General features: G+C 52.5%; 1 protein-coding gene across 4 annotated transcripts; it reads right to left on the bottom strand.

Annotated features, from left to right (window-relative positions):
• Positions 1-58: 58 nt before the first annotated feature.
• TNFRSF1A (TNF receptor superfamily member 1A) lies at positions 59-12,714 on the bottom strand. Of its 4 annotated transcripts, none has more exons than XM_037068565.1 (11): positions 12,387-12,714; positions 5,252-5,405; positions 4,870-4,998; positions 4,525-4,674; positions 4,225-4,303; positions 2,387-2,460; positions 2,148-2,261; positions 1,844-1,878; positions 1,455-1,677; positions 1,135-1,319; positions 59-812 (listed from the first exon to the last, which is right to left on the bottom strand). In XM_037068565.1, the coding sequence occupies exons 1-11, from the start codon at positions 12,423-12,425 to the stop codon at positions 690-692; spliced, it is 1,305 nt and encodes a 434-aa protein (XP_036924460.1). In that variant the 5' UTR covers positions 12,426-12,714; the 3' UTR covers positions 59-689. The 4 variants fall into 4 exon arrangements, with proteins under 4 accessions (XP_036924460.1, XP_036924462.1, XP_036924459.1 ...); XM_037068567.1 differs by having other exon boundaries at positions 59-835; positions 1,158-1,319; XM_037068564.1 differs by lacking the exon at positions 59-812 and having other exon boundaries at positions 950-1,319.
• Positions 12,715-15,194: the final 2,480 nt, after the last annotated feature.

The following is a 15,194-nucleotide window of genomic DNA, read 5'->3' as shown; positions in this document are numbered from 1 at the left end:
GCTGCTGATGGACCCAGGTCTCTGCCCCAGGCTCCCGCCCACCACGCAGTGAGAGCACTCCAGGAGCATAGCTTTAATCCTCCCGTTTTAGTGTATTTACAGAAGTCCACAGCTCCAGCTGGAGGCCCCATTGTTCTGTGCTTGTCCCTGCTTGGGACTGTTCAGCTTACTGTGCTTGCCCAGGCAGGGGAGAAAAGAGTGCCAAGTTTCTATTAGTATAATGTAAGTGATACAAAGATTGCTTATCTACTGTTAAAAAGGCTCAGGGGCCCCTAAAGCTCCTTGCTGGGCCCTCTAGGCCTAAAACAGGCAATGAACCGTGGCACCCCTTACCCTACGACCGCCAGCCAGCTTGGGCTCCAGCACACTCAGCCTCTCTCACTACCACACACGCCACATCTATCCATATCTACATCCGTTCTCCCCCCATTTCTCTCTCTCTCATCTCTCACGCACACACACACATGCACATGCACAGCTGACCCTCAGGCAGTGCTCAGACAGCTGAGAAAGCTATGCACACTGAGGGAGTAGCACCAATAAGTGGCTGCCAGCTCATGCCAGCCCCTCCAAGACCCTCTCCAGAAAAAAAAAAGAGGTCCAGGGGACATCTTGCAAGGTCGGTCCTTCAGGGACCCTGGGGCAGGAAACAGCTGTCATCAAGGCAGGCCCTCCCAGGTGGCGTGGCCTCATCTGAGAACGCGGGACTCCTGTGAGAGGGAGGCGGAGCTACGCAGAGCTTCTTCTATGTCCTCCAGGCAGCCGAGCAGGTTCATGTCCAGGAGCACTCGGCCCAGCTGGTCCAGCATGGCCTCCCGTCTGGGCATGCGCTGGCNATTGGAACTTCAGCAAACCAAGGTGGCAATACACCTATTGAACACAACCGTTTCTGGGAAAACAAGGTTGACAGTGTTTCTAACTCCAGGACAATAGTTCTGAAGGTCGGTCCTTCAGGGACCCTGGGGCAGGAAACAGCTGTCATCAAGGCAGGCCCTCCCAGGTGGCGTGGCCTCATCTGAGAACGCGGGACTCCTGTGAGAGGGAGGTGGAGCTACGCAGAGCTTCTTCTATGTCCTCCAGGCAGCCGAGCAGGTTCATGTCCAGGAGCACTCGGCCCAGCTGGTCCAGCATGGCCTCCCGTCTGGGCATGCGCTGGCGCCAGGCCACCAGCATGCTGTACTGCGCCTCGTGCAGGTAGCGTCCATTCTGCAGCTCCAGCCGCTCGATCTCGTGCTCACTCAGCCCCAGCCGCCTCACGAACTCCTTCCAGCGCGATGGGGGCACGTAGTTCACCACAGCATACAGAATCGCTGGGTCTGCTGCAGGGAAGTCTGTGGTGAGCCTGGGGCTGCAGCTTCCAGGCCCACCCTGGCCGCGTTACCTGCTCACTCACATGCCCTCTTGGAGCCCTGCCCGCCTGCACCCCCATCCGGGATTCTTGGCTGGGTGCTCACCATCTGGGTGCTTCGTGTAGGTGCTGCCCTCCTGCTTTTGAAAGAGAGGGGTGGAACTGGCTAGAGATGCTGGGAGGAAATGGCCGATTTCCAGCTGGGTTGGGGCTGCCTCTTTGGGCAGTAATGAAGCGCTGGATGTGGATGAGTCCCCAGGGGTGAAGGTAGAATTTGATGGGGAGGTGGGGCTGAGGCCTGGGGCCGAGGCCAGGTGTTTCGGCACCTCCTGAAAGAGAGAAGGCAAAGCATCAGTGGGGGAAAACAGCCCAGCCCTCTAGGTTATTCTGGGTGGGGATGGAACTAGAGAGAGTTAGGGGATCCCGATTTGGTTCTTACAAGACTACAATGGACAGTCAGGGAAGACTGGGGGCAGATCCCTGGTTTCACCTTACCTCTTTTCCAGATTTGTTTTGCCAACAAGAAAACACTGAGAAGAAAGAAACACAATGTCATTAATTTCACTTTCTCTTTCAACCCTGAAGCCCATACTGGGGCTTGTCCTGGGGACCTATGGTGACAGGCGTCAGGGCCTCTGTGCTCCCAGGGACGAGAGAACGGCTGGTGCAGTATGACCCCTTACCAGCCGTCTGGGGCCATCTCCCGCCAAGGAAGCCCTTCACGGTGAAGTAAGGGGATGCTCATTTCCCTCCTCCCACATCCCACAGCACCCTTTTGCCTCCCAAAGGCCCCACTCACAAATGGTCTGGAGCTTGGCCTTCCAACGTGGGGAGCAGCATATTAAAGCCATGAAGAAGACGAATAAAAGGCAGACACCAAAGACGATCACCAGGGACAACAGTACTGTGGTGGCTGGAGACAAAGTACATTGTGATCGGAGGAGAAGGCTGCAGGAGGGAGCAGGGCTGGGTGGCTGTGTGCAGGGGCAAGCCCAGGGGAGGGCAGGGGAGCGTGGGCACCGGGCTAATTCTCTTCACCTGGGTCCGGAGGTATCTGAATGATTTCATCAGTTATGGGGCACGATCTCGTGCACTCCCCGTTTCTCTCACAGCTAAAAGAAGAGAGAGCACAAGTGAATGGAGGCTGTACCAGAGGAGGAATACAGGTTTAAAGGAAAAAAAACATTGTTAGAAAGTCTCTGCTTTACAATATTTTAGCTCTCTCAATATATAGTGGAAATTAAAACTATCTTGGGAACTGATGCAAAGGATTGAAACAACTTAATCACAAAATTACTTAATTTAGAATTGGAATTGACCTTGAAGAGGCTGTATACAAAATTAAAAGCAGGCCTGTGGTTTCATTCCCAGCCCAGGCACTGGCTAGCAGTGGGACTCTAAGCAAGTCAAGCAAGTCATTTAACCCGTGTGCTTCAGCTTCCTTATCAGGAAAACAGGGGCCCTACCTACCCATCAGGAAGGAGGACTAAGTGAGAGAATTCGCTTGACATAGAGTACGTGCTCGACAAATGGTAGCCCTCGCTGAACTGTCATTTTATTGTGGTTCTGCTAGAGAGAATTCTGAGACAAAGAGAGGCTAAAGAGCTTTTTTTCCCCTGAGATGGCACTGCTATTGACAATACCTGACTTTGAGAGAAGGGCCAAATGTGCATGTGAAAAAGTTTAAAATGCATATTGCTGGGGGCAATATTACAAGCATGCCTTCCTGCATGGGAAGCTGTCACTGGGCAGTGCTGGGCAGTGTGGAGTGAAGACACCTACACAGGAGGTCTCCAAGGGCCTTGAGAAGGTGAGTTCTCAGCCACAGTCGGAAACCAGAAAGGTACTTCTAACTACCTTACAAGCTCATGATGAGAACAACACAGGATGGGTAGAAAAGCTCTTTCAAGGAGAAGAGACAAAACTTAGTGAGAAAGGATCATAGTTTCTTGTCAGACACTTCGTAGCTATTTTTGGTGGCTCTTTTTAAAAAAAAGATTTTATTTATTTTTAGAGAGAGGAGAAGGGAGGGAGAAAGAGTGGGAGAGAAACATCAGTGTGTGGTTGCCTCTCACATGCCCCCACAACTGGGGACCTGGCTGGCAACCTAGGCATGTGCCCCGACTGGGAATCAAACCAGCGACCCCTTGGCTCGCAGGTTGGTGCTCAGTCCACTGAGCCACACCAGGCAGGGCTATTTTTGGTGGTTCTTACAACTTCGCCAAGTGGATATCATAACCCTTTCTTCAAAGGTAAGAAAACTAAGGCTCAGACTTAACATCTTAAGTCACATGCCCAAAGTTGCACAGCCAGTAAGTGGCTAGGCTGAGATTTAAACCCAGGTCAGTTCAACTTCAGAGCCCCTCAAGAGTTTCTACTTTGCAAACAAGTATGCAAGAACAGCCTCTGGAAAGCCAGGAGTAAGGAGGCCTAGTCAAAGGCACTGGGGAGGAAGTATCACATCACATCAAACCTCAGATGCGATCAATAATAAGAGGCACCATTATTTGCATAACACACTCACACAGAGCTGCCAATTAAACCATGATACCTCATCAACTGTTGTAAGACACAGTCTGATCGCAGAGATGTGACTCAATGGTAGACCCTGTTGCCTAAGAATTTCAACGTCAAAAAAAGAAGAATGTCTAAGTCAGAACTGCAAGTCCCTGGTGTGTGAGCCTCCATCCCCAAAGTTGGGGGAAAAGAGGAAGACTATCTGGTGTCTTGACATAAAGTGTCTCTCACTCAAACAGCTAGGAAGAGCCAGAGCACCCCGGGGTATCTCCCTTGTCCTGCTGGTGGCTCTCACCACAGCCACTCCGTCCCACCCAATGTCCCCTGACCACTGCCCAACAGCTGGCAGAGATACTCACTAAGCACAGGATATGCACTTGTTGTCTTTCACAAAGAACCCTGCGTGGCAGGAGCATACGGTGTTCTGTTTTTCACTACCTGTGGGGAGAGGGGCAGTACAGCTGAAGGAGGACCACCCTGCACCCGGAGGACCAGAGGGAGAGCCAGGAGGGGCTGGGGTAGATGTCCAGAGTAGAGAGATTCCCACAGACTTCAGGAGTGGGAAGGACAGCAGGGTGCAGAAAGGTGGAGACCCTCCCCCTGAGACAGGACCCACCCCTGCAGTGAGGACAGGGCTGGGGTCAGTGGGGCGTGCTCACAGGAGACTTGCACCGTGCCATTGAGGCAGGGGCTGCATGGCATGCACCAGAAACGATTGTCACTCCAATATTTCCGGTACTGTCCCTTCCTGCAGCCACACACGGTGTCCTGGTCCACTGTGCAAGCAGAAATCTCCACCTGGTCCATTTCTGGTGAGGGGAAGAGACAGGGTATGAGCCTCTCTCTGTAGCACATACTCACACCCATGCACTCCTTCACGAATGCCTTTCCACAGCCAGGAGCACAGCTTTGCATGCCCTCTCAGGTGGATAGGCACATGCACCCCTCTCAATGCCCAACAGGACCCATCCTATGCACAGCCCTTGCCCTCTCCTGAGACTCACCTTTTCGGCATTTTGAGCAGCTGAGGCATTGCCTGAGGTGGTTCTCTGAAGAAGTATAGGTGCCATTTTCACACTCCCTGCAGTCTGTGTCCAGCCCTGGGCCTGGACAGTCATTGTACAGGTAGGTACCTGTGATTGAGATGGCTGTATTAGGGTGCGGCAGAGAGCTCAAGGAAGGAGCCCCATGCTAGTGGAGAACAGCCTGGGCCACCGCTCCAAGGTCTTTAGGAGAAGAAAGGAGGAAGAAAATCCCAGCCCAAGAGAAGCAGCTAAGTTAGGAGACTCTGGGACAGAGACCCCAGGTTCTAGAACATCTGGGAAAAGCAAAGAAAGCAGCAGAGCCCCACAACTGAGACGTGCTGCTGTTACCACTTGCTCCTACCTTTATGGCACTTCGTACAGCAAATGGAATTATTACGAGAGTGAGGGTATTTTCCCTGGGGACACTGGCTTTCTCTCTTCTCCCGGTCCCTGGAGTGAGGAACCAGCGCACTAACCCCTGAGGGGTTTATTTCCGCCACCAGAATCAGGAGCACCTAGGGAAGAACCCATAGAGAAGACCCCATCAGGATCTAAGCTCAGACAGTCAGCACCATGCAATCCAGTGTCGAATCATTCTCTAGTCGTCCTGTGTCCCCCCAGCTCAAGGCTGGGAGACCCTGGCCCAGTTCTATTTTATCCTTACTTCCCCATAGCAGCTAATGGTGTTGGACTTGGGGCAGACATTGAGAAACTGTTTTTTTATTGGGAACCAGTAGCTTACCTCAATTCTGGCCCTTCCTTCCCAAGAAGCAGCCCCAAATACCGAGGTGGTGTTTCTATGAGTGCTGCGTTCCCACCAAGTGAACGTGCACAGAGGTGAACAGCTGGCAACTGTGCACTCTTCTGTATTAGCCTCTACCAGTAACAAGGTGCTTTTAAAATCAGACAGGAGTGGAGGTCAGTGATGCCCCAATGGGCACCGTTCCTGGGCAGCGCGCAGAAGTAAAAGGAAGAATTTCTTTGTAAGTCTGCATCAAAACCTCACTCAGGATCCCACCCTCAGACTCCACGCTCTATCCCCTTCCACCACTAAATCTGCATAAATACTACAGGTTGGCCAGGGCAAATGGAGAGGAGAGTGAAAGGGAAAGTCCACGGTCAGGGATAGGTAGGTGGGTGATGATGTTTCAGTGGGGGCAAGAGTGGCCAAAGGCATGTAGATTACGTGCAACTAGAGCTGGCCGGAGGCTGGTGATCCAGCTCCAGTGACCATCAAGTCAGCCAAGAACTAAGGGTGTGTCAGAGAATCTAGAAGCTCTTTGCTCCCAAGTCCTTCTGGAAGGCATGATTTACAGCCTCAGGCCAAGCCCACCGCAGCCGAATCACCTGCCTATTTCTGGCTTAGGTGCCTAGAGACACCTTAGCAAAGCCAGGAGCCAGTGTTGAGCTCCAACCCAGACTTTGCTTTGTTCAGCCTCTTGCTGGCTTTCCCTGGGCCTCATTTTTTTTTCTTCTCTGCTGTAAGAGTGGCTTTGTGTAAAGATAAGAGGATGTTCTCAAAGTATGTTAAACAATGCAGAGCAACACACTAATCAGATCACAGAAACCTCAGCCCAGGACAGGAGGGCCTAGCAGCCCTCAGCCTCCGCGGCTCCGTATCTCAACAGCCAGGTAAGCGGCTCACACGGAGTTGCCCCCTGGGAGATGCTGCAGCAACCCAGAAGCCGGGGCCTCAGGCACAGAGGAAGCCCCACTCAAAATCACAGCAGCCACCAAAGGGGCACACCCCCTACTCAGAGGGCAGCAAGCAGCCTTCCCTGGCTCACTCCAGCACTGTTCCCCCTCCCCTGAGAACAGGACTGGGGCTTCCAGGGCAACAGGAAGAGTGTGAGGTGGTTAATGGGAAGAACTTCCCGATCCTGAAAGAAGAGCTTTCCCCGAAGAAGAGCTCACAGAACCTAAGGTCATGGGCACTTAGCATTCCATCCAGGGAGGCTGGGAGCAAGGCCATGGGGCAGAGACAAAGTCAGGAAGTACTGAGGGGCTCCAGTTCCTGGACAGTCTTGGGGGGTAGCTTTTTAGGGACCTCTGGCCTGTGAGGAATAAACTTCCAAGGATGGCAGGAGGGAGGGAAGCTTTCTCAGGCCACGTGTCCCCACCTCTACAGCCCTTTGGGGGTTAAATCAGATCCGGGAAAGGGAAATCTTTTCCCAGAAGCTCCGCCCAGTGACTCAGGCCAGAGGGAGGGAGTGAACCTGGGGGAGGGGAGAGGGAACCAACAGCTTCTCCAGCTCTTCAGGGGCCATGAGTCAGCATAAAGACTCAGAGACCAGCCAGCAGAGGTCCCATCTGGTCCCTTCCTCCTGTGGGCCAGTCTCTCTCTCCAGTCCCCCTTCAGAGCCCCCATTCCTCCCCTCCTTCACAAAAGAGCTAGGCAATGGACCCTTTTCCCACTGAGCCCCTACATTTCAGGAAATGGCTCCCTCTCCCATTCCATCCCAAAGGGAAGTCTCCTTCGACCCTTGGCTTCCTTCCAGCGAGTTACTACTCACCCCTCCCTGAGGGCCACTTAATTCCTTCCCGCCCCTCAGCATCCTTCCTTTAGACTAGGCCCCATCCTGGCTCCTCCTCCCAGTCCAACCAGTCCCCTACACAGAACCAGCCACCCTGGCTTCTCCCCCAGCCCCCTGACACTCCCCAGTTCCAGAAGGAAGCCAACTAAGGCTGCCCTCCTCCCACCCGGGTTCACTGCATTCCCACAGCCTGGATGGTTCTGGCCAGTGAGGTTGAGTTCGGGGACCTCTCTGGGATCCCAGATGACCCTTAGGAAATAAGGCCAGTTCTTTCTCCTTGGCCCCTTCCCAAACCCACTGGAAGCTATTGCCCAGGTCTCTCCTGCTCCCCGCCCCCACGGCGCCCCCACAGCGGCACCATTTGTTAGTGCTGGTTGGCTGCAGTGAGCACCGTCCTTAGCAGCTGCATCTCTGCAGCAAAACAGCAGAAACAGGTGAGCTTGGAGCAGCTGAACCCCAGCCTGAGTGCCTGTCACCGGGAGCAGGAGAAGAGCAGGAAGTTGGGGGTGCCTGTGGAGAGACAGTTGAGTGGGTGGCCCAGCACCCCTCCAACTCCCCCACAACTTCCGCCTGAAGAGGCTTTAAAGTGTGACTTCCTGCACCGGGGCTGCAGTGTGGGGTGGAAAGCGACCCTGTGGCCTCCTCTGACCCAGCCACCTCATACAGCAGCTGTTCCCTTAACCCCGTAAGAAGTTGTCCACTAAATTAGAATGTTCATTTAATGTCAAGTATCTCTGGAGAGCTCATGATAACGTCTCCAAAGGCCCAGTTGCAATCCCACCTCCCTGCCCTGAGACCCTCCATTGACGTTGCTTCCCCTACCCAAGCTCATTAGATGCTCAGCCCCCTGGGAACTTTAATAAGATGAATTGACTATATGTATTCTTGGCTCCTATCATAATTATCTTGGGTGAGTAGACAGGATCTCCCAACAGACCACAAACTCTCTAAGAGATCAGAAAGAGTATCTTGGTCAGAGATAGTGTCCTATCTTCCTCGGGATCTTCTCAGCGCCCAGAACTGGGGGAGCAAAAGGAACGTGGGTGACCCAATGGCTGGTCCACCTTCTACTCCAGGTGAAGCCAGTCACTTCCAAAGAAGGAAGTAGGGAGTCAGTGTTTCCCCAACCCGCTTAGGACTACACAGGGTCCAGCAGGAGTAAGGCCTGCTTGAGTGTGGTTGATAGGATGATAATATGGGCGTAATTTATAGTTTTAATTTGAACGTTTCACCCCAAACAGCATATGGTGTGCTTGGGTGTGACATTGTTATGATACCCAATTACATGCTTATGATTTTGTGATAAAAAGGGGTGCTATCTGTGCCGGACCCTGAATCTCCAGGGGAGATTCTCACAGTGCCCCACTCCAACCCACACACACGCACACCCTCACTGGAGATGGTGATAAGTATTCCTTTCCTCTCCCTTTGAGAGTCACGGGTGAGTAAAAAGCAGCACGTACGAATGATACAAAGGCTGATAAGAGTTTGCGAACCTCCGCTCTGCCCTGTTAAGACACGTACTCCACCTGGCTATTCCTTGGACTCTTAACAAGCCCCAAGTTAAACTCATCAGATATCTCCTGGCCTACAGAAACGGCACACCACCAGCTTCTCATCACCAATGCTGAGACCTCTGCCACTTTTCTCTGCTCAGGGCCCTCCCCACCCCTGCCGTCATTCCTCTTGCCAGTCCCTCCTCTGTGACCGATCTCCCAGACCTTTCCACATCCATGGTTGCCTCACACCTGAATTATTACGACTGTCTTCCAGCCAACAGCCAGGCCTCTTTCCTGCTCCAACCCATTCTACAGACTTTCTTGTCCGCATTCATGCTTCAACTTGCACCCATGTACGTGAAAATCTTCCTCCCCAGGACATCGTTTCCACAGGTTGCTGTTATCCTGAATGAGTGCTCAGAGAGTTACCTCACTGCTGTTCTGAACACATTCCTGGACACAGTGGGCCCTCAGAGAACCCTTTCAGAATGAATGAATGAATGAATGAGTTCCTCTACCTGGAACCACGGTTCAAGATTCTCTCTTCATCCCCTCCCATACTCCTTCCAACTTTCTCATTCTCATTTCTTGTTCCTCAGTGTGGCCTTCCCACTCCAGCCAAGGTGTTCAGTTCCCTGCCGCTGCCACCTGCAATACAAAACCCCCTTTCTCCCTTCCTCTAATTTTCCTCAACCAGTCTCCCCCCCCCTTTTTTTTAGAAACAGGATGCTTCTCTCTCTTTTTTAAAGATTTTATTTATTTATCTTTAGAGAGGAAGGGAAGGAGAGAAATATCAATGTATGGCTGCCTCTCATGAGTCCCCTGCAGGGAACTGGCCTGCAACCCAGGCATGTGCCCTGACTGGGAATCGAACCGCGATCATGTGGTTCGCAGGCCCGAGCTCAATCCACTGAGCTACACCAGGGCTCAGTCTCCCATTTTTCTAGCCACCCTGCCAGTCAGTGACTTCAAATCTGACTCCAAATCTCAGCTCCTCACTTTTCAGTGAGGCTTTCCCTCCCTGATCCCATCAGACCGATCTTTAGTTCCTTTATTCAATCAAGAAATAGTTAAGGAGCAACCAATCTATGTGCCAGGGAGGCAGAGATGGAATGTACCGCTCATGCTCTCACGAGTTCTCCACGGGTCGCAGTCCACCGTAGGCTCTGTGGTTTGTGCAGGGTGTGCTCCGGAGCACGGACACTAGAACTGACATCTACTACGCAAGAAAAGGCAGCTGGATGAAGCTCCTTCCCCTCCCGGTTCTGGCTCCCTTTGGTGTTCAGGGCACCACATCACAATACTTTTGTGAAGGTTTTCCTCCAGACTGTTCTGAAATCATTTTTGCTGAAAGCTGTTTTAGCTTCTAGACTGGAAGCTCTTTGAGAATAGCAAAGTCTTGTTTGTTTTGTCACACTCTCTCCTGTATTCTTCCCCACTATCCCCCTACACACACATACACAGGGTGCTCTGAATCGCCCATTGAATGGTGAGCAATTGGTAAGTTCATGGGCAGCCTTATCTAGACCTTGCATACCTCCTGCTTTCCTTCTAGCACCAGGCTGAGCTTGTGTCTCTTAACAGTCATACCCTCACCGGGGCTGGGTAAGCCCCAGCCTTCAAGACAATTGTCTGTTTGGACTACTGTATCCTGTTTTCCAAACACACTAGCCACCAAGTAATTACTACTAATACTGCTAACACTAGCAATATGCAAGCTAACATTTATTGAGGACTTTCTATTTGCTACACCCTATTCCTTTACCAGACTGTAGACTCCATGAGGACAGTGATTTTGTATATTACTGTAATCCCAGCACCTAAAACAGTGTCTAGCATAATGCAAGCACTTAACAAATTCAATACTTACTACATATCAATCTACTTATCCTTAAAAACACCATCAAAAGGAAGTGACTGTTATGTTCATTTTAGAGATAAAGGAACTATGCATAGAAAGGTTATATAACCTGCTCAATCAAGTTCAGGCATCCAGGATGTGAGGGAGCCAGACCTGAATCTGATCCAGGTATCAACTCTCAAAGAGAGAAGTGAGATAGCAGGACAGGTGGCTTGCAGGGAGGGGGGCGGCAAGGAGCAGGGGGCGGGGGAATGGAGGGGGGATAAGGGGAGGGCTGGGAGGGCAGCCTTGAAAGAAGAGATGGGCTGGGGAGACAGGAGATGGGACAGCCAGAAAATTAGTGAGACCAGGATACAGAGAGGTAGCACAGGGAAGTAAGGTCTAGAAATGTGGAGAAGAGAGGGAGAGGGAGGGAGGGAACTAGGGAGAAAGGGTTTCAAAACCCTTTGAGAAGTCTGAGGAGACTTCCTGGGAGACTGAGAAAAGCAAGGAATGACTGGGAGGGAAAGTATAGCACCCTGAGGGAGGAGAGGAAGGAGCCACGGGTGGGGCCACGGACTCGGAGAAAATTTGCCAGCGGGGAGAGGGGTGGACGGCAAGGGGGTGCTCAGGGCATCAGACAGGATGCCTCCGGGACACAGAGGGTGACTGTGGATGCCTCGACGTAAGGCTAAAGCAAAAGAAAGGGACATTTTCCAGTGACGAAAGAAATTTTCTTCCAACTTCCTCAAACTCACTACAGAAGAAGCAGCCAAGGAATCGCTGTCGAGGCCTGTGGGGAGGGGCTGGAGGGCAGGCCAAGGGGCAGTGTCCAGGCGGAGGAGGTGCCAGCTACCTAGAGAGGGTCAGCCCAACAGGACAACCTGCCTGGAAACTGAGGCGGAGGTTGAAGAAGGCTGCCATTCATACTAGGCTTATTGTACAAATATAAATATGGCATCTCAAAAAGAAAGAAAGCCCCCAAGGGGGCAGCCTGGGCCCGGGGAGAGCACTGCAGATGCCTTCTACAGGGCTGCCCTGCCCCCCCACCCGGTTCCCCACTCCACTCCCAAACAGCTCCCACCACAGGGCCTCCCAGACTTACTCTGCCAACCTCTCTCTCCTCCCAGACTCCATTTCTCCACTTCGTTACTGTCCAATCCTGCCCCCTAGCAGAATTTGCTCAGCCAGGGCCCACTGGCAGCCCCACCTCTCCACAACCAACACACTCTGAGGCCAGCCAGCTGACCAGAGGGACAATGTTCTAAATCATCTGGAATCTGAGAGGACTGACTTCCTTCTCCCACTCCTTTCCTTTCCCTAGCAAATCGGTGCACCCGCCACCCCCACTGCCCCGCTGCCGATGCTATCAGCTGCCCTCACGTTTTCAGACAGGCCCCATCCCCAGCAAACTTCCTTGGCTGTCAGGAGCCAGAGCTGCTTTTAACCCCCACCTTTCAAACTTCTCCCTTGCCCCCTAGTCAGGGCAAGCAGATGAATAGGGTAACCTGGGCTTCTGACAGCGTTTGAGGTCAGACCAAACCCTCTCCCAGCAAGGCCCAGTCCAGCCTGCGGCGTCACCCTTCACCCACTTTCCGTTCCACCCTTTGTCCCTGGTCTCACCAGCGGCAGCAGCAGACCAGGCACGGTCAGGTGGCCCATGTCCGGCCAGCTGAGGCCTCTCACTCCCCCATCAGGGCTCAGGCAGAGGTGGTAGGTGGAGCGGCAGCGACAGAGTCCGGGATGAGCGGGTCGGGAGGTCCCAAGGGGAGCTCAGGCCTTGGGCAGGGGACTTAAGGCTTGAGACTCAGATAAAGACCACACTGTGGTCCCATGTGGTCTCAAACCCCAAAGGCCAGAACCGGGGCCTGAGCCCAGCAGAGAAAATTAAAGAGGAGGTGGGAGGGGAAGGGACTAAGGCAGTTGGGTGTCGCAAAGGCAAGACAGGAAGAGCTTGGGGGAGGAGGCAGGAGGAGGCGGGAAGAGGCGGTAGGAGAGGGCAATTTTTCTTTAACTCTTTGTAGTGCAGTCGGTGGTGCTGGAGCCCTGGATCCAACGCCTGACCACCGATGGGCAGTGAGCCCCGTCCCTCCTCACCCCCATCAACGGGCTTTTCCCAACTAAACAGCAATAGAAGGACCCAGGGGCCCTGGGTTGGTATCTCAGTTGGTTAGAGCATTATCCAGTACCATGCGCCAAGGCTGTGGTTGCGGTTGGTCAGGGTACACACAAGTGTTGATATCAACCAACGAATGCACAAATAAGTGGAACAACAAGTCGGTGTCTCCCTCTCACATCCTTTCTCTAAAATCAATAACTGAAAAAAGAAAAACCCAGGACTTTGGCACGAAATTTGCTGGGTTCCAGTTCAGAAGCCTCTACTTTTTAGCTGGGTGGTCTTGGGCAAGCAACCTAAACTCTCGGAGCCTGCTTCCAACTTGCAAAATGGTGGGAACTTATCTCATGTGGTTGCTGTGATCAAAACAGGACAGATAAGTGATGCATGACAAGTACTCAGTGTCCTTAGTAACTCTTCCCCTTCCCCTGACATAAGGGACACCTCTACTGACACCCTAATCTCCCACTTTCTCTGGAACTTACCCCTCCAACCCAAACCTCAGAATAAATCCGAACCCTAGTTTTCTGCCCAGGCTTGGGGCCCTCACACGCCACCTCCATCCCCCCCCTCCCCCGCCCCAGTCTAGTTCTTATCCAGTCTGTGCTTGGCTGGGTCCCACAGCTGCTAATCCCAGCCCTGCCACCAACAATGGTAGGACCTCAGGCAGAATCTCCACTGGGTCTTGGCTCCTCATTATTAAATCAGAGGAACAATTGCACCGATATGGGAAAGGGAGGTCATGAGGATTAACGAGGTCCCCGTTAATGCTTTGGGAATTACAGACATCTGCGTCGGGTATTACTGGTGCGTTCCCAGCACCCTTTCCCCCACTGCTACTCCGTATTTCAACCCAAACTGATCTTAGAGATGATCCACTGCCCCCCTCCGCCTCCCCCCCCCCGTTTTGCAGCTGAGAAAACTGAGGGCCGGAGACGTGCAGAGCATTTTCCCTGCCTGCAGACCCAGCAGAAACCTGATTCCCAACTTCAGTCCAGGGGCCCATTTTTCTACAACAGACACGCTGCCACCTTTCTACCTGTCCCCTTGATTCAGACCTCACTCCCTGACTCTGGGCATTCTATGCCACTCCCAAACGAATGACACAGCAAGGGTCAAGTGTTCATTCAGACGTCCTCTGGGCATGACGGCCTTCCGTGTACCCAGCCTCGGGCTGAGGTCCTCCAGCTGCTGACTGCCTGCCCCACCCCCACCCCAGAGTCCACCTGCCTGCCTCTTGCTCACCTCCCCTCTCTCATCCTAAGGGCAAAGCATCTATAGATGACAATGGAGCTTGGCTGTTCCCACCTAGGGCTGACCACTCCACTCCAGCCTCCAGCTTCTGAAGAACGGGACATTGAAGCTGGACTCACAGAGGAGCTCACCTCTACCAACACACAGGGAGCTTCCAAGTACAGTCCAGTGGACCCAAAGCAGGGCCCTTGAAGAATCAGGGTCACTGGAATAAAGTGCAAGAGTCAGAATGCCCAGTTCCCAGTGTGAAGAGGCAACGAGGGCTACTGGCTCTCATCTACACACTGGGAATCATGCCCACACCCTCACATCATACGCCCTGACCGGTTAAATGCATGGAAAGCGTTTAGCAGGGGTTTGCCATATATTAAGCATTTGATATATGGTAGCAATATTAATCGTTTGTATTAATAACAACAACATCGATGTCCTATTTTTAATGTTACAAGAAATTTTTAAGAGTCTGTACCAACTGTTTAAGCCATTACACATAGCCTGGTATACAAAGAGAATCTCATCATTTGTGTTAAATGCTTAATCAGTAAGTTTAAAGTTTTGCAAAATGTGGTATTAAATTGTTTGATGAAACTGTGTTTTTAAAAGATGGTGAGAGGTAGGCAGACCTAGGGATATGAAAAGCTAACTGGTTTCATGGAGAAATTTCTTCCAGGGGGGAAAGAAAGAATAGGTGAGGGAGAGACTGGGACAGATGGGGAAACAGGAGAGGGGCGAACCAGGGGGTGAAATAATTGGCCATCAGGGTCTGTGGAGCAAAAGGTAGACAGTAAGGGGCTTCGGCTAGCAGAGTCCCCCTCTCCCCTCACCCCTCTCCCCTCACCCCTCTCTCCCTCTCTCTCTCTCTCCCTCTCTCCCTCTCTCCCTCTCTCTCTCTCTCTCTCTCTCACACACACACACACACACACACACAGCAGTACGCAGTGATAAGCAGAAGGGCACTGGACTGCAAGTGAGGGCAACGTGATTGCCATCCCAGCCCTGTCATCTTGACTCCGTGAGTCACCGAAGGAGACCCAGGTTCCAGCTTGGTTCCGTGAGAATTA

Source organism: Sturnira hondurensis, unplaced genomic scaffold (assembly GCF_014824575.4).
Source record: "Sturnira hondurensis isolate 20B ecotype Veracruz unplaced genomic scaffold, ASM1482457v3 Scaffold0017436, whole genome shotgun sequence".
In the NCBI taxonomy this organism is placed as follows: Eukaryota; Metazoa; Chordata; class Mammalia; order Chiroptera; family Phyllostomidae; genus Sturnira; species Sturnira hondurensis.
This window is presented reverse-complemented; position numbering and strand designations above follow the sequence as displayed.

Bases quoted from the DNA above. Each gene is read 5' to 3' on its own strand.
- TNFRSF1A (XM_037068565.1), bottom strand. From the start codon at position 12,425: ATGGGCCACCTGACCGTGCCTGGTCTGCTGCTGCCGCTG. The intron at 4,304-4,524 runs GTGAGCACGCCC...CTCTCCCCACAG, and splicing joins TGGCACGGTGCAAGTCTCCT to GTAGTGAAAAACAGAACACC. The intron at 813-1,134 runs GCCATGCTGGAC...CCCAGACGGGAG, and splicing joins AGCGCATGCCCAGACGGGAG to GCCATGCTGGACCAGCTGGG.